At 42.3% G+C, this 23,370-nt stretch overlaps 1 protein-coding gene across 5 annotated transcripts in view; it reads left to right on the top strand.

Moving 5' to 3' along the window:
* The window catches only part of SLC15A2 (solute carrier family 15 member 2), a 43,162-nt gene that overhangs the window by 13,216 nt on the left and 6,576 nt on the right, over positions 1–23,370 (top strand). For 3 of the 5 annotated variants that reach the window (XM_071562189.1, XM_071562188.1, XM_071562187.1), the window contains 13 exons: positions 3,611–3,701; positions 5,844–5,921; positions 8,502–8,584; positions 9,563–9,649; positions 9,980–10,069; positions 10,408–10,452; positions 12,602–12,634; positions 13,704–13,792; positions 15,532–15,613; positions 17,515–17,640; positions 18,008–18,172; positions 20,795–20,841; positions 22,898–23,008. In XM_071562189.1, coding sequence (XP_071418290.1) covers positions 3,611–3,701; positions 5,844–5,921; positions 8,502–8,584; positions 9,563–9,649; positions 9,980–10,069; positions 10,408–10,452; positions 12,602–12,634; positions 13,704–13,792; positions 15,532–15,613; positions 17,515–17,640; positions 18,008–18,172; positions 20,795–20,841; positions 22,898–23,008 — 1,127 coding nt within the window. The remainder of the gene's footprint in view (positions 1–3,610; positions 3,702–5,843; positions 5,922–8,501; positions 8,585–9,562; positions 9,650–9,979; positions 10,070–10,407; positions 10,453–12,601; positions 12,635–13,703; positions 13,793–15,531; positions 15,614–17,514; positions 17,641–18,007; positions 18,173–20,794; positions 20,842–22,897; positions 23,009–23,370) is intronic. The other 2 variants (XM_071562190.1, XM_071562191.1) reach the window with 2 other exon arrangements.

Genomic DNA, 23,370 nt, shown 5'->3' with positions numbered 1-23,370 from the left:
TCATCAACTAATAGTATGGGCTAGATTTAAAATTTTGTGAAGACTTGTGCTTTCTGCACATGAACTGTGTGATGCCGAAGTAGTGAAGCTTCTGGTTACTAAGGAGCAACAAAACATGGGATGTTTCATGGTCACTTGTCCAAAGCAGACCCTTCTGCAGGCAGGACCATCCCGTGCTGTCAGTTGGATCCAAAAGCAATTTAACAGGTGTTCGAGCAGCACTGGCAGAAGTGCTACTTCTATGAATATTAATAATTAATAATGTTTATCCAGCATCTTTCAATTACCACCTAATTACAGTATGATAATATGTACCACTTATCTTCAGAGTGTTTTATAGACTTCAGTTAATGAATCTCAGCACCCTAGTCAGGCACACACAAATTATTATCCCACATTTACAACCACAACTGAGTTACAGAGGAAAAACTTAAATTGCCTGTGGTTGTGTGGGCCTGTACCCATTCTCCAGCATTCAGACTACATCTCTGCAACAAATTTATCAAATACTAAGTCTCAAACATTCACCTGTGTGTTACCTCCAAGGAAAACTAATTTAGAGAAAGAAAACTGTAAAAAGCATTCTGATAAGGAGAATGTCTTCTGCTCTATTCATTCTTTTCAGAATAGAAAGTTTTCTATTTTACTATTTTGAAATGACTTGGTCTTTCAGAAGAAACAAATGCTTTATGCTATGTGATAGGAAGTTTAAGTCTTCAGAATTGGAATGAGAATTTGTAAGGAATGAAAGGTGTGAGGCCACCAGAATATTTCTTCACTCTGGAGTGGTGTTTGAGAGGACTTATGTTTTACTTCTTCCACTCCAGATAGGATGAAATGAGATTTGAAAATTTTGTATGAAATTAAGTATTTGATTCTCCCTTAGTTTTCAGGATACCAATAAACTTCATCTGAGTCCTTAAGTGTACAGACTTAGTTGTTGCATCTGAAAAACAGATATGAGGTAGTTATGTGTATAAAAAAGTTAAATTGCCTCTGAGACATAATTATGTTTTTGAGGTAAATGCATAACATCAATCTGATCCTCTTTTAAGTGCTTTATGAGCGTAATCTGCCACTTTGAGAACAGTACTGCTACAAACAGTGATAGAGAGGGATCTGGCAGGAGGTCAAATAGGGAAAGTAGATTTATCTACAGGAGATTTCCAAACATCTTTGTGTATGGGATTAGGAGTCCAAGTTAAAAATACTTAAACAAAATGATATTTATGATGTGTTATATGAATGTGGAGCTGCTGTGCATATTAATTAGGGACCAAAACTGCTTTCAAAGAGTGCAGTATGGTGTTTAAGGTACTAAATAGCTTTCTCTTTGTTTCTTTGTTTTCTGGTTGCCAAGGAGATCAGGATTATTGTGTATGGTACATTTTCTCAAATTAGCTAATCCAAATTGTGTTGTTAATGTACGTCTGCCCCAAAGATTAAGACAATAGGGAAGGAATTATTTTTTTCCAGTCAGTGTAATTTGCAAGGTGCTGGGTCATTATTTTTGTAGTCTTTTTCTGACCATTTTTTTCTATTACTGAAATCTGAAAATGTGTGAAAAAAGCTGGTCCAAATTCTTTATGCATCACTATCCTCTTAGGACCACATTCTTTTTGCTAATTGCTGCTCTAGACTTTATCATGTCAAGAGCTGCATGTTTGAGTTTATTACAGCTCTCAGAAATTCTGAGTTGCTCACCTAGGAAGGGTTAGATATGGCCTAAGAATTTGGCTAGAAGAGAGCAGGACTGTGAGGACTTTACTGCACCACCTTTGACAAGGCGTGTCAGGGCTACTCCAGGAGTGGGAAAGGTTGTTGAGGCTGCTCATTTCTCTACGGTTCCTTATGATAACAAGTATCTAGTCACAAAAGTAGAATGAAAAAGAAAATATGCTTTTACTAGTTTAGAAGTAGAAAGTTTCAGGTAATCAAAACCACTGTTAAAGACAGAAATTGAGTATAACAGATAGTAAGACCCAGCACTGTTTGCTATTAACCATTGGAACATGCCAAAGAGATGATTTTTATAAGGCTTTCAAATCCTTTAGTCCATGCTAAATAATTTGTGAGTAATGTAGGGACTAGATGGCCTTGAACATTCTAGGACATAAAACTGTGGAAAAGCCAAAAGTTCAAGTTGATGGGGTCTTCATAACTATGCTGGGTCAAGATAGAAAGCCCTTAATCCAAGTAAGCAGACCCCCTGATTCCTTGGTAGGTGGAAGTGGGAGGTGATGGGGCCCTCACCTTCCCACTACCCACTTTCCAAGGGGACATAAAGAAAAGCCGTGCCATGTTCTCCCACCTTCCCACCTTCCCTACAGTCACCCCCTGTGATAAGAGGCTTCTTGCCACATGAAGTAGGAATATTTCCTGTTGTCTGCACCATCAGTAACAGGAAGTTTCGCTACGATTTTGGATACCAGGATTGATTACTTAAGAGCTGTCCTCTTTTAGCTGCCTGCATTTCTTCACATTTTCTCCAGTTTTCTAGCCTTTTGAATAGTGTTGTCTCAGGGAGCAGAAGGAAGCAGGACATATTAGAAGGAAAGGAGACAGATAAATATCCCTGAGGAGTTCTTCATGCTCAGCTAAGTTAAAGCTTCACATTCAAATGATGCCCAAGTCATAGAGATGTGGCTTAATGTGCTCTAAGGAGCTCTCTGCCAGGTGCCATTCTGAAGCAATTTTCCCCACTACCTTTACCAACTCAGGTGTCCCAGAGCTGGTGACACAAATGAGCATGGGGTAGGTCAGGTACCCTGGCCTTGTTTCTCCACTCTGCTGGCCTTTAGCACAAGACTGTGCACGAATGTCTCTCCCACAACCAAGGAGAGACTGCTCTTGGTTGAATACCCTCACATATTAATTCTGCAAAGAGGACCAAACTCTGCATCAAGTTCTTGATTCCTTTCAAATTAGGAATTATGCAGTAAGAAAAAAGACCAACAGGAATCCTTTGACTGTATGAACTATAATGTCTTACAACATAAGTTAAAGGTTGAACTCTTTCTCTTGGAGTTCATCCCTCCATCAGGCTCATGAATTCAGTGTCCTAGATTTAATTTACCATTTTAGTTTTAAGTTGACTGTCCTCAACTTGGTAATCTCCCATCTGATGGATACTTCTCATTTGCTGGCACTCGTTCAGCTATGCTGTAATTACAAGCTCCTTAAAATATACAGGTTTCTTTTTCTACACAGGAAAGGAAGAGAGAAAAAAACACAAAGAGCTCAGACATGTGAAGAAATTATGAGCTTGTCAACCCATGCCAAATTGTATTGAATTAGTGACAAAGGATCTGAATCATGCTACTTGTTCTGAATAAGTAAATGCTCTCCCCTTCCTCCAATCTCACAACACTCTCAAAACAGCGGCTTTTCCTGTGAAATGCCAAAAAGCCCTGAAGTGCTTCTGAAGTAACGTGAGCTGATTTGTGTGAGCATTTGCCATCACCTGAACACAAGCTTGTTTGCTTAAGGTTTTATGCACTTCGTGTCAATATTTACCCAGCCCGCCTAACAAGAGAATTGATAGTGTTCAATTTGCAAGCCCAGTGCTCTGTGTTAGCCATGACATTGACATTGTCTTCTCTTGTTTTAGACCTCGGAGAGAAGCAAGTTTTTTTCCATCTTCTATTTATCCATTAATGCTGGAAGTTTGATCTCCACGTTTGTAACTCCTGTATTAAGAGGTCAGTGTTGATTTAGAATAAAACAATAAATTAGCTGCCCTCTAACTACTCAGCTGTGCATAGTTAGGCTCTAATGACAACTGAATGGCAGAAATTATATTATCTGTGGACTGGTCAGTGTATTACATTTATGCCTTGTTAATCCTGCCATAGCAGCATAATGGATTATACACAAGTCACAGAAATTATATTCTGTGTTGTATTTGAAATCCAGCCTGAGCTGCAGAATTAAAACAGGAAAGGAGAAGGGACCTACGTGGTCATCTATCTCCACTACCAGTGAAGGACTAATTCCCTGTCTTGCCTGCAGGTGAACTGTGGATGGGAAAACATCTCTTCTGTTCTATGCAGCTGTCAGGGCTGAGAAACTTAGCAGGGCTGGTTTTGAAGTCCTACCTTGTCCCTCCTACACAGCGTGCTGACTTCTGGAGGGCTCTGTCCTGGCACCCAGGCATGTCTGCATGGACCTGCTTGCAAGGTTGCAGCCCTGAGCAACTAGCCTTGAAGACAAAGTACAGGCCCATGCCCCATTTAAGACCTACTTTATATTCTAGCTAGCTTGCACAAGCCTTTTTAGTCCCCAGGTCTTGCTGCACTTTCTTCATTGTATCACAGTGCCTTGAAGCCAAGGCGATTGGCACACTCTAAATACAGGCACAGAAGCAGAGCAGCAGGCCATAGGTGATGGGGACAGGGATGGGGACAAGTTAGACTTCACATCTAGTAGTGATTTTTTTGTTCTGCCCTGTGGCTTCCAGAAAGCTTTCTTGATTTGCAGTTGTTATTTTGACAGGCCATTCATTTCACAAGGCTGTGAACAATTGTGCTTGTCTCATGTTTACACCACACATAGGAATGAAGACAAGTGCTGTATCTCTTACTCATTCTGTCTCTGGTGTCCCCAGGTCAGCATTCAGTTGGGCATGGCTTTTGCTCAGTGTAGTCAATGGGCAGATGACAATCCAGTCCCCTTCGAACATCAAAATTGTGCCAATACAGCCCAGCAATAAACTAGTTACAACATGGAATTGAGGTGGAGAGGATGGGGGAAGAGTAAAATTTTTGCTAAGTGTGAAAGCTCTTCTTGGAAGAGCAAGAAATGCTGTTTGTAGATATTTGGCAGAAATGTGAAATGTATACTTCTAGGTGGAGAGGTCCAACTCATTTAGCATGTCAAAAGTTCAGTGTGCCCATAATGCCTCTCCCAGATTTATGGGATTTCAGCTGATTCACTGAAGGCAGGTAAATAAATGCTCTGCATGCACACAGCTATACAGCTGAGCATGGCTGCCCAGCTACAACAAATAGGAGCAATGAAGGATTCATGGATTGGTCTCCTGTTAGCTCTGTTGGCTTATTTTAGCCATTTTGTTATTAATCCATGTAAGAATCCAGTCATTTCTAGCCACTGGCATAGGAACACAGACCTCACTGCTGGCTTGCTGCCTGCAACTGGGGCGCTAAATTCTCATGATGTGAGAACTGAACTGGTCCAAGAGGCACAGGGTGTCAGTGATCCATAGCTCAAATTGCTCAACCCCATGCTGTAGTACACCTGGGTTCCTGATGGGTTGCTGCAAGACCTAGTGTTTGGAGCAGACTGTCCCTAGTGAGGCTAGGAAGGTGGGAAGAAAGGGAACTGGAGTTCTAAGACTACTCCTGTGCTCCCACTTGCACAGTTACAGGCACTGGCTTCCACTTTCTACACTGAAGATTGCTATGAAATCAGATTCAGGTTTTTCATTCAATAACTCATGAAACTGGCACAAGTAATGTGGATCTACAGCACTGGTTATTTAGATCTAGGCAAATACTGAATGGCTTCAGGTTATTTTAAATGTTGCTTTTTTACCCCAATTACAGTTCCTAGTACTTCTTTATACCTATTTGTCTGCCTCCTCCCTTCTACCATTCTCATCAATATCCAGTTATCAGCTGCTTTTGCTGGCAGACTCTAACCCTTCCAAATTGTCTTCATCAAGGGAGGACAACTGTTTCAAGGAGATTCAATTCACAGTGTCAAGAACCAGCAAAGAAGATTTAAAGCCAGGGGAACTGACTGATTTAGGGAAGCAAATCAAAAGCCCCAGTAACATAAGTCTGACTGTAATGAGGTGTTTTTATTTCTGACTTCTTTTACAGGGGATGTGAAATGTTTTGGAGAGGATTGTTATGCCCTGGCTTTTGGCGTCCCAGCAGCACTGATGGTGTTGGCACTTGGTGAGTGGAAACAATAACACTTGTAATAGAAGTTACCATTTTGAGTGCATGGATAGATGAGGAAATGCACACATTCACTAATTCTGTGAGGGGAAATGCAAGGGGTTCAAGGTCACCCAACAATTTCACAGTTCAGAACAGCAAAGAGATCAGTAGTTCACTGATAGTGGGCAAACCGTGGTTTTACTGCAATACACTATCATGATACTGTTAAGGGGGTGGTCTGATGGATGTTTCACAACACAGTTTCTTTGCTCTAGTCCAAAGGAAGGCACCAAAATTATTCTCCTCATGGCTTGCAGCTTTGCCTGTGAACAGACTTGGCCTTTGAACTACAATCTGAGCAGTCCTCAGAGTCCCCCAGCTTATAAAAGAGAAGCTTTACATGTTGCTTCTAACCTTGCCATGGGCTCTGTGAAGCTCCAGGACACCTTTAATGTCTCAGACTTTTCCTGCTGCATCTGTGAGCCACAGAAATCACAGAAGGAGCTGAATGAGATGTTACTTTGTTTTGAGCTGTCTCACTTTGCTTGGCTAAAGTAATTCCCACGATTACATTGACAACTTATTATTATGTTGCAATAAAAAGTCCTTATTGTCCAAGTGTGAGGAGGCAGCCACAAACCCCCTGCTTCCTAAAGCTTGCATCTTAGCCCCATTAATGTACTTGTCAAGATTTGTTCTTCAACCCTTACAAAATACTCAGCAATCTCCACATTCTTATTGTTAACAGCTGCAAGGTGCAGTCCCCTTATTACACTCTATTTGTGAGCTTTTGACACAGCATGGGGGGACTTCTCATTCAGGTTGTTGCTTCACTGAGACCACGCAATTGTGTGATTTCACCACAGCATCTGTGATTTGAAAAGTTAATCCCCCAGAGAATGTATATGTTGCTGGCTCCACTCAAATTTCCATCAGGGAGAAGAGTCAGCAAACTGAAGAAATGTCATCAGGCCACAGCTAACGTTACAGCAATTATTTTCAAAAAAGTGCATGGTCACAGGCCTAAGAAGCTTCTGTTTTCCCCTGTGGCCTGCTCCTATGAGTTTAAGGCAGCACAGGCTCCTCTGTGCACCATTGTGTGATGAATGTTTCTAGCAGACTGGTAGTTGCCCAGGAGAAAATGAATGTGTAAATATTGCAGTTTCAGTGAGGGCATCAATCGAAATGTGTTTTTAGCTAGTGTCCTGCTGCCAGATTCCATGGCCTGCCCAGCAAAGCAGCTCTGTGTTCTTTTGTAACATGCTAAAATGCTCTGGGAAGTGATATATTTGACTATGTGAGCAGCATGCTGAGCTGCATAAAATACCCTTTCTGCCCTGACTGGCCCTCTCCCCATGATGATGGAAAGGAAGGATAGGTTTAGAGACAGAATGACATTCTTACAGAATGAGGTTTACTGGACTGCCTCAGTTTCTGAAAGGTGGGGCAGATTGATACTATTTAATTCCAAATGCCAAACCTAATGCAGGAACCTCAGCTCTCAAAGGAGTCAATGGCATTGCTAGAAGGTACTTCAGCAAACCTAATGATCACCTTTTAGAGGCACCAGCAGCTTCACAGGTAGATGCTAGAAATTAGGTAGTGCAGCTACCCACTCTGGGTGAGTTTGCAGGAGTGCAAAGTGCAACTCATCTAAACTGACTTCAGAGGTCTCTCATGGGTCTGCATGTCAAACCTGGATGCTCAAGGTCTTCATAGTTAGGAAAGAGAAAAGGTGAGTTCCCTGAAGAGTCCCAGGCCTCCTGTGTTAGGAAAGAGGTGCCTGCTGTTCTCCACTGGCTGTGGACTGACCAGGCAATTGGGTTTGTTTTAAAAATTGAGGTTGGTTTGTTGTATGGATTTCATGGTCAGCTTTTATTGTGCTTCTCCCTGCTAATGTCTTTGGAATTACAATGTGCTCATGGGCTCTCACAGAGCTGGATAAATGATACATAATCAGGTAGCTCTATCTCTGACAGGATTTTGACGTCTTGGTCTGACATTTTTTGTGCTTTGAGGAGTAAACTAAGGCAGAACAGTATCTTAAATTGTATAAACCTTTGTGGAAATCATAAATAGAGGTAATTTCTGTTAACACCTGTATGTGATGCAGTGACCTTCATGGCAGCTTCTGTTGAAATGTGTGTGAAATGCAAGAACACAGTGCCCATGTTATATCTGGATTAATCCTCACACACTTGCAGTGAGTAAAGGCTGATTTCCAGCACCAGGTGCAGCAATTCAGTGTGGATTGTATGTTAAGTTTAGTCTACAAAAAGCACAGATGGAGCGAATTTTCAAAGTTTTGATTCCCAGCAAGAATCAGGTGAGGAGCTGCCTGTTGTTCCAGAGCAGATCATGAGAAGATGATGGTGATTTCCTAGGGATCACACTGCCTCCTGTAGGATGTTGCATTTTCTTTCTTCTGGAAGGCATTAAAGGACTCCTGTACATTCATTTGGTTAAAAGCGCAATCCTGTAAGCCCCAAGGGCAGAGCATTTCTGTTGAAAACAGGGTTGGGGGATCCTTCCCAGAAGCCAGTGCGGGACTGAGCTTCAGCCATGTGAATTCCCATTTGGATTATATTTTTTCAGTTGTGTTCATTGCTGGAAGTGGACTGTACAGAAAAACACCACCACAAGGGAACGTCTTACTGGAAGTGTGCAAATGCATTGGTGTAAGTGTGTGCCATTCTCTTTTTCATGCATGACTCTGAGGTTGCAGGACAGAAAAGTGCAAAGCCAAAGGGGACATGGCTTTTGGAGTTCTGTATGCTGCTTCTGAGTATCTCTCTGATGAACAGTAAGGAATAAGAAACACATTTAGGTTCTAGTTTATTTTTTCAGCATTTGAATTGTTTCTTCTTAGCTCCATGAACTGTTCAGTTGATGTCAGTATAACTGCTTGTGGCAAATGCTGGTTGAGACTGAACTGAAAGGAAAATTCAGAAACTCAGAGTATTAGATATGACTCCCTTTTTTCAGCTAAATAATTTTACTGGTTTATCAGTTCAGCAGACAGTAATAGCACACATTCATATTATGCACATTCAGCATGTTCATGTAAATGCAAGAGACACCTGCTGAAGTTGCATTAGAGCCTTATCAATTGTGTTTCAGTGTGTGAGCTGAATACAGTATGTGAAAAAATACTCTTATTATTAGGTGGATAATGATGTTTCTATTTCAGGAAGCTGTTGCTAACAGCCGATGTTTTCTTTTTATCTAGGTCAACCCTAGTGCCAGGTTTACCTTGGGGAAATAGGAGAGATCTTAAGAGACAGGATTTCTAAGTGAGATCTGCCACTCTTTTTGCCAGGATGGCTGTGTCCAGTGTGTCCAGTGACTGGAACACACAGCATAAACAGGCTAGGAGCTGGACATCAATGATCCTTGTGGGTCCGTTCCAACTCAGAATACTCTATAATTCTATGATTCATTCCCACATCATACCTTTAATCTACCCATGTCAGAAAATTCCCTGCAAAGAATTAATCTTAAAGCATCCAATCTGAGATTTTCAAAGCATTCAGCAAACCCCCCTGCAATTGTCTGGAAATACTTACGTTTGGGGATGGGGAGGGCAGCCTTGAGTTGGGGAATGTAACAAAGGCAGGTATGGCACAAGTGAGTTACTTGCCTGTTTTTCTCCCTAGTTTGCTATTAAAAACCGGCTGAAAAACCGCTCCCATGAGATTCCAAAGAGAGATCACTGGCTGGACTGGGCATCGGAAAAATACTCGGTAAGCAGTGCCCCACCTGGCAGGTTTGGAGGGGGAAGGGAGGGACTCAGGCAAACAGACAGGGGAGACAGTAAGACTGACCTGGCCACACCACTCCTCTCATGCACCGGGCTCACATTTTTATGTCCCTTCCCACATCTGTACTCTCCTGACCCTTAATGGACAGTTTAGGTGCTGCATTGAAATGCAGAATAGCAAACGTGTCCAATATCACGAGTAAGTGCAATGAAGAACTGCCATACAGAAAGAAATAGGAGTTCTCATGTGCCTAGAATCACCTGTTCACTTTACAACCTCACCTTACCTTTTTGTCTCTTGTTCCCTTTTTAGAAACAGCTGATTGGGGAGGTTAAAATGGTGACACGTGTTCTCTTCCTCTTCATACCACTGCCAATGTTCTGGGCCCTGTTTGATCAGCAGGTACAGTACAGTGTGTACAGGTCTGTCTGCCAGTCTGGGTTTGCACCTCGGTACTACCAGGGTAACACCAAAGCATGTGGGGGAGAAAGAGGGTCATGCTCTTACTGGGGGTCCAGGGCCTTCCACCATCCCTGATGGCCATCCCTTCACAGTCCTGCCAGGTGTCTGGCACAGGAGGGTGAGAAGGGAGAATGTGTCTTGCCCACCAACAGGTGTTACAGGGAAGGGAAGGAGTAGACGGGACATAAGATTTCCAGCACTGTAATCTTCTCTGTCCCCATGTTTTCTGGTCCCATAAGACATCTTGAAGCCTTTACAGCTATCTCTTTTCTCCTTAGGGATCCAGGTGGACTTTGCAAGCCACAAAAATGAATGCTGATTTTGTAAGTACTTAACGTCACCAGGGCTGGTAAGACTAGTAGTAACATCACTGCTCTTGCTTTTTAACCAGAGCCTTGCAGTACTAAGAGCATCTGCTTGATGAATCAAGGGTGAGTTGGACTTTTGGTGATTAGAAGTGAGAGGCTCTGTGCAGCCATGTTCAGTTCATCACAGCTCATCTTTGCAAGGAGCAAGGGCTGGGGACCCATCAGCAGCCTGCAAGGTCAGCAGTACTGGCCTTTGGGCAACCAGTCACTCTGTAACCTGGAACAGGTGGGATTTTCAGCCTGCTGCCCCCACAGAGAAGTCGCACAGCCTTTTTAAGGTCTAACTAGAGCTGTTGTAGTTCTATATTTCTGCTCTGGATTGCTTGGTGATACATTAATGAAGCCTCTCAAAACCAGCAGGAGTCTTGTGTATAGGGTAGAGAGGTGATGAGGATCAATTAGTTGTTCAAAGGTGTGAATGGCAAATGGTGCAGGCTGCAGTCGCAGATAAAGGTAGATCAGCTATCTGTCCAGAGATGCCATTGTACAGGGCTGGTTTCCAGTCATAAATACTGTAACAGGCTATCTGGATCTTACATGTGGATGCTCACATCAGAATCTAGGATTGTAAATCACCATTTTCCAGTTTAAAATTGACTTTAAACCCCAAATTTGAGACCTTGTAGGCCACTCCTGTTAAAAATTGGGCTCACAACATGTTATACTCATTAGGCTTAATTAGTTCAAATGAGGCATGAAAAAGACTACACCTTGGATAATACTTATCCACCTCAGAAAGACAAAACAACTTAAGTCCAGGCAGTCTTTGTGGTGTATATCTAAAATCTTCATCTTCTGCTGATTTGCTCACATGCACTTAGTGATCCATCAGCAGGAGAGCTAAGGATCACCAGGAGACACCATTAACCCTCCTGAGTGGAGAAGGACATATTCAGGGCTTTTTTTGTCACACCAACTTGGATAGCTTTTTGGCTTTTGTTTCAGCCTCATCCACTCTCCCCTCCTGAGTTGTCCCAACTCAAGAAGGTGAGAATTAACTTGAGCATTAGGGTTATCCCAGCCTAAGGGTTTTCGGAATTCATGATTTTCTGTTCTGTAGACAAAGGCTCAGCTAGAAAGTTTGGAGTCAAACACGGAATGATTTAGTGTCAGATGAATAATTTGCAGGCTTGTTTACTAATGATACATTTCTGTAGTGGGAATGAAGTAGCAAGTGGGGATATTTGACTGATATTCTTAATTGACTCCTTTGCTGTGACCAGGAGTTTCCACTTTCCCAGGAGACAGCTGCAGGCAGACAGGCAGCTGTTCTAGACTCAGCGCAGGAAAATTCTGGCAGACAGGAGACAAATCCCCACAGCACTTTTTGGAAAGATAGTATTTCCTTTCTAATTTCTTTTCTCTACTCCCTCTGCCTCCCATTCTCTTCATCTTAATGTCAAATGAAAAGCATTTTGTGGAGTTCAGACAAACACCAGTCCCTCCCTGGGTTCTGGGATCCCTCTGTCCATCCCTTTTGACCTTGCCCAATTGTGGGGGCTGGGTATAGTGATGCAAGGGTGAGGTTTTGGGGACTCTTGGCTCAAACCAAAAAGTCACAGTGGACCAAAGCCTGTGAGGTGCAGATGGAAGGAGGAAGGAGTTGTTTGTGCAGCCCACTGACTCAAGGATGGTTTTTGTTATCCTTTTGGGAGCTTGGGAGAAATGTCAGCAGAGTATATAACATCCTGAGGCTTGGGAACACTCTTGTGCAGGATTTAGGCTTTTCTCATTATAGAAACAGAGATGGAGGATGCTCTAAGCCCACATCCCAGCTTGGACACTAACACACCCAATCTTGTCCACTCACCTTGTTCATGGCTCAGGCAGTCTGAAAGATGGGCCTCAGTACCTGTCATGGGCTGTGTCACAGCTGCCAAATATCCAGGATTGAGTGTAGCTTCCTCCTGCAAAATGGTCTTATTAAACACTGTGTCCTTAGACGACAAGTGTCAAGAGCACAATATCAGCGCTAAAGCCAACATAAAGCATTTGAGGAAACCACCTTGGCTGCTGAGGCCTCTATGGGACCAATTGCTTATTTGCCATATGCACTGATATATTATAGTGTTTATGAATCATTTGGAATATCTTTTTGTTTCAGGGAATATATGTCCTTCAGCCTGACCAAATGCAGGTAAAAGATACTACAGGGTAGGAAATAACCCTTAGATTGTATTTTCTTTTTCTGTCTCATTTTTATTTTTCTCATGGGACCAATGGCCTTTTTCTGCTCCTTCCGAATGCAGTAGCATTGCTCCTGCTAGTTGCTGTGGTGTGGACTCTGCCTTACTATTCTCTTGCTGCAAGCTTACTCTTGGGGTTTAGAAGACCCCAAGGAAATCCTAACATAGGGGTTGAATGCTGCAGAATAGTGCAGAAGTGCTGGGAAATATGGCACCATAATAGTTTTTGAACTGGTGCTGACATGTGGAAGATGTCAGCTATGTCTCCTTCTAACAGGGCCCTGTGCTGGGATGAGCATTGTTTCCTGAAATATATTGCTTCCTCCACTTCTGCAGGGCAGATGAAAATGTGAGAGCTCCAAGATAGTGCTGTGTTGTCACAGTTGATTACAATTCTTATGCTGAACAGCTCTGGAGAAATTCAAAGCTGTTCTGTTCCCTGGAATCTTCCTTGGGAACTGAGAAAAACATTTCTCTCTGCTTATTCTCCATCACTCTGTTTTCTTGCTCTGCCACTGCTGGCAGGCAGACAAGCTGTGTCCCTCTCAAGAGAAATTTTTTTCCTGGGGGATTACCAAGATGTGTGGAAGTGCAAGAAATTGCCAGTCTCACAGAATAGTGCCTGTTCCTCTGGGATTTTGCTGGAGTCCCAAGATGTTTCCATTGTTGCTAATTCATTGTAAGGTCCCACCACAGCACTGAAGGTCACCTGTCTGTATTGTCAGTGGGATTTGTACTCTTTAAAAACATCATGCTTCAGTTCCCTCTCCAGGGAAACTGAGCCAATGATGCTTGCTTACCTCTTAGAGAGGAGGATATGAACAAAATGTATTCATGCCTGTGAAAACTAAATAGCAGAAGCTGTTAAGTGTAAACTATGATTATATTTTAAAACAAAGTTTTTAAGTGTTTGCCCATGTCCTTTCTGTAATGGAATTATTTCTGGAGGACAGTGCTTTATGGGTTTAATTAATGAAAGTTGCTTTCTAGTCACTAAAGTCCCCTTCTTTTGTATTGCAGTTCTTAAATCCACTTCTTATTCTTGTCTTCATCCCACTTTTTGACCTCGGGCTCTACCCCCTGATAGACATGTGCAAATTTAATTTCACGTAAGTATTGGGGACAGTACAGGTGCCTCAGTGCTTTTTGCTTTTGCAGCAAGAGTGCAGAATAGCTTCTAAGGAGGAGAAACACAAATTTCCATTCATGCTTCCCAGTACTTGGGTCTAGTACAAGAGACAGCATTGCCCTCTTCCATAGATGCTGGAAATTCCAGAGAAGAAAATTCAGTGATGTTGGATTCTTCTCGGTACAGATTTTCCCCCAAAGCAGATATGAATAGTCTCACTTTGAATTTGATCAACATGTTCTTCACCTTGTTTCCTATATCATGCCCAAATAATTACCTCCCTGAAAGGTTCCTGTGTGGCCAAATTCATGATTTCATGTGGGCTACATGTGCTGTTGTGAAAGCAGATTCCATACTAGGATCTGAGTCGGTGAGTGCATAAGGGGATTTCCATATGACTCAAGCCCTTTATCCCTAGTGTGTGTTATCAGGAAGTGCAGTGTAATAGCAGCAGACCTCCAGGTTGTTTCTGAGACCCATTCTGTGCATTTTGGGTGATTTTACTTCTGAGTATCTGTATTCTGCCTCTATGGACTGATGCCCTGTAGTGCTGGGAGTGTGTTATGAGCACTCAAAGACTGCCTTTGCCAGTGCAGGTTCAGATGAAAGGAACTAAGTTTCCATGCTCCAGCACCACTTCTCCATGTGAACCGCAGTGTGGGAAGGGATGATGAGTGGAGAGACTGGCTTAAAAAGCCAAGTTCCTAATCTAAACTAAAATGCTGCACAGGCAAAACCACATAAAATGGGGATGGAAGGAGCCTCAGAAGGCCACCCCTTCACCCTGCTGATCCTTTCCCATCATGGTGAATTACTTGCACCTGAAAACATATCCAAGACATTGTCCAGCTGGGCCATGGTGCCACTTAGAGGACACACCTCAGAGGCTGTGCTTCTCCCTGCTGTCTCAGTGTGAACCCATGGCCTGGACTGTGTGCTGATTTGACAGAAAACTTCCCCCCTGATGACCAGTTCACAGAGTGGTTCACCCAACAGCTCAGACTTCAGCACCGATCAGGACTGAATGCCAGGACTAAAGACCATTACAAAGACTGGAGACCACTGAATCTACAACTGTATTTGTTTCAAATCTCTACAACTCAATACTTTGTTTAGACATGCTCTTCTGGACCTGTTTTATTCTGCTTTTTATCAGATTGTCTCATGTAACTGTGGTAGAGTTGCACTAGTTTTGTCTTGAGTTTAGAAGCAAGCTCTTTATTTTCTAGAAATGTAAATGTACTGGCATGAGACGTAACCCAGAATGATGCCCCAGATGGTCAGAAACATTGATGACACAAACTACACATTTTTCTGCTCCTCATTCCCACTGCTAAATAGATGCTACTTTTCTTTTGCCTTTCCCAAAAGGGATTTGAAGATACATAATTTCTAGTGCTCCTTCCAATATCATGAATTAACGTAATGCCATGAGCTATTCTCACTAGAAGAGCTGGGAAAAAGATAATATGAAACTTTCAAGGAAGGATCTTTTTTTCATGGCATATCATTTTTAATTGGCCTCAGTGCTGGCCTCATACAGAATAATAAGATAGTTTTAAGTTAAATGATTGGCAATTTAAACAGCCTGTCATCCCCAGTGCCACCTGTTGGACAGTTTATTACATAGTTTTGGCACATCTTTGGCTCTGAGGGATGGTATTCTCTACTTTAAATTACTTTTTTCCCTTAATGGCACCTCTTTCATTTGCTCCATAGACCTATTAGGAAAATGGCAACAGGTATGATCCTTGCAGGGCTGGCATTTGGACTTGCAGCTGTTATAGAAATCAAAATAAATGTAAGTAAAGTGCAAGGGATTCTTCAGAATTACTTTCTTTCCCCAGGGTGTTTTTATCAATATCTGTTAGATAATCCTTTTAACCATTATGTTCCTTGATCCTAATTTGTAATGTTTTCTTTACAATTGAGCATACTGATCCAGTTGCTAATGATAATTCTTACCTTGTCTACTTTTCCCTCTCTTTATCTCTGTGTCTTTCTTTCTAGTCTTTGCAGTTTTGCTGTGCTGGTCATCTATATTGATCTATATTCTAGATTTCCATCGTCAAAGTGCTTGACAGACATCTAATTAATGCTAGTGATTAATTCCCAAAAGGTAGTCTGTTCTCTCTCCTATTTCTTACTATACCTTGCCTATATGTTTCTGTTTGGGGTCTTTTGTGTGTGTGTGTATTGGGTTTGGTTTTGTAATTTAATACTTTGATAGGTTATGGTTGGGATGTGCATTCTTACAAGCTGAATTGTTTCTCCAGTGAGGCAGGTGATTGCAGCCACCGGTATCAGGACTGCTGGGCATCCCCAGACAGGACGGCAGCAAATCTCTTTTAAATTCCTTGTTAGCTCCTGCAGATCTGTGGTGTTTGTTTCTGGCCCATGACCAGCATTGTGCAGACTTTGGCTGACCTTTGTCTCTTGAAAGTTACAATAGGATCAATTTTTAAAGCTTTCATGTATGCTTAAAATGTTCTGTTAGCATGGCTGGCATACAGCCCTGGATTAACATCTGCTGGTTCCTCAGGTGAATCCACTAATGAGTCTTCCAGAGGCTTTGTGGGTTCAGGTCTTTTTTCTGATATTTTATGTGAGCAAAGAAATGCTCTCATTGCCACCACCAGCAGCTCTGGCTCAGCACTGACGTTTGCTCTGGCTGTGGGTGCCTCCCCTGGGTAGATGCAAAGTGAGTTAGAGGTTTCTCTCTACCTGTGGATGAAAATTTTACCCTGAAGGCACAAATTTTACCCTTTAAGTTGTAGCAAAGAGGATAAAATGGCCCACCTTCACTTGGATGTGGATAGGAGAAGCAAAAAGCCACAGTAATAGAATTTGCTAGATAACATTAGCAGGCCCATTAGCGTGGAGCATCGTGTGGATACAGGGAAATCAGCTCACTCTGTCTTCTCTGGTGGTGTGTCTCCCCACCATGTTAGATCCCAAATGCACTGCCTGCAATACCCAAATTATATGATAAGATAGAGAAAAAACGAATAGCTCTGCAGTGTTGCTGGTAGCTACTTGAAAATAAAGGGAGAAAAAAAGAGCAGTTAAAAAAAAATTAGCACTGCAGGTAGTACAAGTCTGACACTGATTGATGTACTCTTTCTAGGAAAGTATTCCTGACAGAAAAAGGTATCTCTGTCCTGGAGGCATCATCTTTCCTTTCTCAGAAAACAGGGAATAAGATCTTTGCAGTCAGCAGTTTGATAGCATGGTGTCAAGTAATGCAAAAGCAGCGATTACAGACATGGAGCTGGACTGGGATTTTCAAAACTGCTTTTCCCAGTCACTGACTGCAGTGGGAAATAATTATTCTGGTCACTGCTTTTGAAAGCTAAGCACAATTCTTTCCATTCTGGTGTGGCAGTTAGTTAAATCCAGGCATCAGGGAGCTGTATGATGAAAGCTGTGACATTGTTCTACCTACCCAGTAGGTGTGTAGTCTGTATGCTTAGGGGTGTGAAGAGCAATTTTTGGGAGGAATGATGGGTTGGCCATTGAGCTACTATGAAGAAACCTCTCTAAATAAGATTTATGTTCAGTTTTCTCTGAGTGCAACTTCTGATCAGGAAGGGATGGAAAAGTGTCATTATAGAGAGGAAGACTATTATGGCTAAAAATGAAGAGATATTAAAGTGCTAATAAAGCATACAGATGGCACTTAAAGCCTTTTACTTTAATTAGGAGACTGATATGCCTCGACTTGTCCCAGAAGAAAGTTTAATTCGGGTCCTGAATTTGGCAAAGAACCCTGTTCGAGTGACAATCCAAGACAAGGACCTATTTCAGCAGCCCATGGAGGCTTTTCAGGTAAGCATATATTTGGGGCTGAAAGGCCTGACTTGCATCCACAAAAGAAAGGATGGGGCTTTTTTTCAGGCATTTTCTGATAAAGCCTACCAATACAAAAACTTGCTCTCTTTCATCACCTTAGAAGTGCGGGGGAATAGTTTTACAAATGGGATGTATTGTCTCTAGTATATGAGACAGAAATTGAACATTTGGACACATACTTTGTGGCAATGGGTACACCTTATATTCACCTGTAATTAGGAACAAAGGATAACAGGGTTTGAAGCTCCCTTGAAGAGGCATTAGTGTTGCACATAGTGGAAAAAGAAAGATCTTTTCTCATCTGAAGAAAGTGTAACCAAGTTTATTTTCTTCTCTTCCACAGAACCCAGCTGAGTACTCAAAATTAATATTGAATGGAGAGCAACAGAGCCTTCTCTTCACCCTGCAACATCAAGGATTGAATCTTGCTTTCAACTACACCGTGAAGGAAAAATCAGTATACAGCTTAATTGTTTTTGAGGCAGAAGGAAGCCTATCAAGCCGCTTAGTGAGTGTGGGAGTGAAGTGTAAATACAGTATTAATTCAATGGCTGTGATGCTACAATGGGCTAATAGGCTCATTAATTCATTTGCTCAGTTGCAACGTCTGTCTGATTGCTCTCAGATGCTCTAAACCTGACTTCTTAGCTCGTGGCACTGGATCTGTACACGCTGCTACTGGTTGATTAATAGAGGCGTTGTGGCATCTGAGAGTTTCTGGGCACACTTTAATCCACTGAATGCTGCAGTGGGAGAGCAGAGTCATGCCTGCAAGGCAGCAGAGCTTGAGAAAGCTGGGGAAAACAGCCAGAAATTTCCCCCCAAAGATGGTTCTATAAAGCAAAGATGTTAAAGAGGCTCTAGGGCTGGCCATGGAATAAAAGCATCAGAGGAATGATTCCTGGTTTAGTTATTGCAAGTCTTTAGTGAAAATGCACAGAAGGCCCATTTGTTTTGCTGAACAGAATAAATGATTAAACTCATTTCAGGCTCTGCAGCAGAGCTGGCTGCATTTGGACTTTTGCATCTTGCTGCAACAATAAGAGAAGGGCATATGGGATGTATAGGGCAGATTCTGATACCTTTTATGTGTAGCTGTATCCTAATAAGCTCTCCTGAAATGAATGGTGTTATTGCACACTGTGGCAGGTGTGTAAATGTCATTAGAATCTGTCCTCATGCTAAAATACCCATTCTCTTTGCAGTTCTGCCTCCTACCTTTCAAGGCTGCCATATAAAACATTCAATGTTGTATAGTAGAGATCACATAACTGTTTTTAAAAATGAGTTTTAAGGATTTATTTTGTCGTAACATTGAGGGGTTTTGCTGTTTTATGGTTTGGGGCCTGGGGCTCATTGTCACACAATGCTGTCAAGTTTCCCTGTGACCTTGATGACTGAGTACTGTTGCCTTAAGAAACGGATACTTGTACAGTGATTTTCATACAGTCTTTAAGAAGTGAAAGGCTGTGATAGGCTGAAGCAGAGCAATCTCTGAGGTTCAGTACATCTATGCTGCCCTAGCTATGTAGCCTGTGCTTAAATTAATGCCCACCCTGGCACTGGCAGGCTCCCGTGTGCTGGGAACCAGACATGCTTTTGGGGGGTGCTACTGACATGTCATTCACAGCTGTAGATAAGGGATATGTGGAAGATAGTGTGGTAAATGATACTCATTTTTTCAGCATTGCAGCACAAGGAAAGCAGTGCCAGCATCACTGCTGTGTTGCAGGGCTTGCCCTGGAGTAACTCCCTCACTGCTGGGTTTGGCCCACTCACTCAGGTGGGATTGCTTTCCTGGAAGGATCCAACCTGAAATTGGTTTCTTCTCCTTTGTGGGCTGTTGAGTAGGCAGGAAATGAATTTGAGAGCTCTGGGGATTACCAGTGAAAATGAGTAATAATTTGGCTGGCCTGTCTGCAATGAATTAGTGTTCATCCCCATGTGTCTCCCATCGAAAAAAAATGATGTTGCTGTTTATTATTTATTACTCTGACATTTATTATTCACCGTGGCTATTTATTATTTAAGGGATATGTTATTTGTGGGTAGCATATCACACTGAAGTATAATAGACATTTCATAGATACACTGAAATTCTCGATCCTTGGTCTCAGAAGCTCAGGGTTTAGCATGAAGAAAGTGTGGAGAAAGGGCCAGAAAATTTTTAGAGAAAGCCAGTTTCTGAAGGCAGAATCAATCTGTTTTGGCTTGCCTGAGTTCCATCTGTGGGCAGTGCAAATTGAAACTGCCCTGCCAGCTTAAGTGAACATGGCACAACCCTGGATTTCTACCAGCCAAGAGCCTTTCTTTTTTTTGTGGTACATACAACCTACAGGGCAGGGCTGTGTCTTTCTGTGTTTTTTTCAGCATTGTACACCAAATAGGGTTTCTTCAAAGGAATGTTGATCATGTTAACCGTGGAGCTGCTGCTCTAGCTGTGATCTCCCGGAGATGCTCTCACTCCCAATTGTGCCCATCCAAGTGGCCATTTCAGGGATTTGTCTGAAGAGACTGTGAGCACAAACAGGCTCAGTGTACCTTGGTCTCTCCTTCTCTCTGCCTGCACCATTCGGCAGTTTAACCTCTTGAGTACTGAGGGTCAGGGAAAGTATGAGTGATACATGATCAGTATAGTAACCCAGCAGTTCCTCTTGGCTTTAGACTTCTGTGAAATCCATGAGTATGACAAGACTCAGGGTCTGAGAGCTGGACAGTTGGAGGTTTCATAGGAGTAAGGCACACAAGTTTACTTGTGTCTAAAAGATGGTAATGCACGTAATGCTTTCTTGCTATCTCCAGATCAAAACAAATACTTTTTTTGAGGGTGTTACATGCTTCAGTAGAAGGGAGACTGACTGAAACTCTGTAGCCTTTGTTACAGAAATAGATGAGAATAAAAGATATGATCTCATCTTAAGCCTTTGGTGGAGATGAAATTTTGCCCCTGGCTTCATTGTCCCAGGACTTCCCATCTGTGGCCTGATGTAAAGCTTATGTGAGAGTCCAGTTGATTTCCACAGGCTTTGAGTACATGTGAAACTCTACAGCACTATTATTTTCTGTCCCACATTGTTGAAAGGCAGCATTAATAAATGTTTTTGATGGTTTTTTTTCTCCTCCTCTTTAGATTACGGACTTGGAAGCAAAGCCAGAAAATGGTTTGGCAGCTGTTAGGTAGGAATGGGGTTTTTTGAGGATTTGAAGGTGGTTGGGTGAGGGAAAGTGCTTTTGTCTAATGCAAACTGTCTGTAACATAACCCAGATGTTCTCAGGTTGGAATCTAGTCCACACTTCTCAAGCAAGACTCGGGTGTCAGCTGTGGAGGCTTGACAGAGTGTCACCTCCCACACATGCCATGCAGAGCTCAGCGTTACTGCTGCCTAGGATGGGCTGTGCTGAGATGGCAACATAAAAGATCTCCTTCCTTGGAAAAGTGGCAAATTCATCTCACTTTGTCCCACCTTGATGGGAAAGAAAGGGAAGGAGCAACTTGGACAAGAGCCATTGCCATGTTCTCTGCAAACTGGCCAACCTGTGACATTCTGACCCAGTCTCAGGCCCAAATGCCTCCTAAATTGGATACAGCAACAGTTTCACATCCTTGCAAACAATTTAGCTGGGCTTTGCACTCTGCTCAAGCAGCAAGTCTGCTCTCCTAATGTGAGCCAGTCCATGTAGTCCATGAACACTCCTGTGCCAGTTTGTGCCAGCTGATGAAGTACAGAAGCAAATTTGCAAAAAAAAAAAAAAATTATTCCAGCTGGACTTTCTGGAGGATTTGGGCAAGAAGAAATTAAAAAGCAGAACGAAACCAAAAAACCACGACAAAAACAAAGCTAAAAAACAACCAAATAAAAGAAATCTCAAACACAATGTCCAACCCTGTTATCTGAAAGCCTGTGTTGACAAAGCAGGAGAACAAGATCTCTTCACAGACCTGTGCTTGTGAAGGCTTCTACTGACTAAACACCACCTTAGAGACTTAACCAATATTTTCAGTCAAGAATGTTTTACATTTTCTTGTGGAGATTTTGATAAAATCCCCAAACTTTCCCTTTAGCAATTTGTAAAGAGGAAGAAAAAACTACTTTTCCACTGAAAAGTTATTTTCATTAAGCACCTGACTATCTTTAGGGATTACACCCCCATTTTAGGAATTGAAAACTGAAATATTTTAAAACATGGGTCCAATGAAAATAATATGGTTTTGCTAACAATTTTTGAGTTGTCAAAAAGAAACTCTCTCTTGTGTAATACAAAAAAAAAAAGGCACCAAGTAAAAAAAAAAAACCAAAACCAGCCAACAAAAACCCCCACCACAAAACATTCCTATGTAAGTTTTTGTTTCAATGAAAATATCTGATTGTGCTATAAAACTCTTTCCCACTGGTGTAAGCTTGTTGACAGCATCCCGCATGTGCTCATCAGGATACACACCTGTATAGTTTCCTGTGGTGGGCTGAGGCTCTGCCCTCTCAAACAGCCACAAAGCAATCATCATGGAATGGCTGGACCTTAAAGATCATCTTGTTCAAACTCCCCTGCCATGGGAAGCAACACCTTCCACTACACCAGTTGCTCCAAGCCCTATCCAACCTGGATATTTCCAGGCATGAGGCATCCACAGCTTCTACGGGCAACCTATTCCAATGTCTCACCACTCATAATGAAGAGATAATTCCTAAAGTCTAATAGAATCTAAACCTACCGTCTTTCAGTTTAAAGCTGTTGCCTCCTGTTCTGTCGCTCCATGCCCTTATAAAAAGTGACTCTTCAGCACTTTTTTAGCCCCTTTAGTTACTGTGAGGTGCTGTAAGGTCTCCCTGGAGCTTTGTCCTCTCCATGCTCAACAACCTCAACTCCCCCAGCCTGTCATCATAGTAGAGGTGCTTCAACCCTCTGATCACCTTCCTGGCCTCCTCTGGATTTGCTGCAATCCTTGAAGGTCTCTGAGAAGGGATTGCCTGGAGTTCTAACCCACAAAAAGTGAGGCTCACTTTCCACAGGGGAGAGAGTAAGAGAGTAAAATTACACAACAGGGAAACTTATGCTCCTATATTAAAAAATGGGCAATGAATTAGGCAAACATTTTGGCAACTCGCAGGAGAGAATGTAATAACCTTATGAAATGACTTGAAAGCTTTAGGAGAGGGAGAACACTACTGAAGTGTCTGCTATTATGGTTCTCCTGTCCTATCTGACAGCTCAATGAAATATGGTGTCTTTGCAGATTCATTAATGGTTTGAGCCAAGATGTCAACCTCACCATTGACAGGAAAAGGTTCATTGCTGTTCAGGAAAACTACAGTGCTTCTGAGTACTCACTGCTGGAGAGGGACATGTAAGTTTCCCTTGCTGTGCTGAAGGTCCTTGCTGAGACCTTTCCTTGGATGAAGTGAGGCTTTTCTCAGGCTAATAGCAAAACCTGCACTGCTGTTGTCTTGGCATTTAGTTGTGGGGGCAGATGTTTGTAAAAAAGCAGAACTATCAGCTCTATGCAGAGCAGGTGCTCTGGGCCACGTGTGTGTGTGCAGGAGCTTTTATTAACATTATGGGAGAGCCTGGAGGGAAGAGACTGGTAATTCCTGTACATCTGTTAACAGAGTAAGGTGGAACATGGTGAGGTTCCCTCTGCCATTTGGGTCCTGCTTTATTTTGATGTTCTCTCAGTCATGGGCTCTTAGTGGTAGAGTGCTCTCAGGG

The sequence above is a fragment of the Pithys albifrons genome, chromosome 8 (genome assembly GCF_047495875.1).
Source record: "Pithys albifrons albifrons isolate INPA30051 chromosome 8, PitAlb_v1, whole genome shotgun sequence".
NCBI classification, from domain to species: Eukaryota; Metazoa; Chordata; class Aves; order Passeriformes; family Thamnophilidae; genus Pithys; species Pithys albifrons.
Note: the sequence above shows the minus strand (reverse complement) of the source record. Positions and strands in the feature narration are given on the sequence as shown.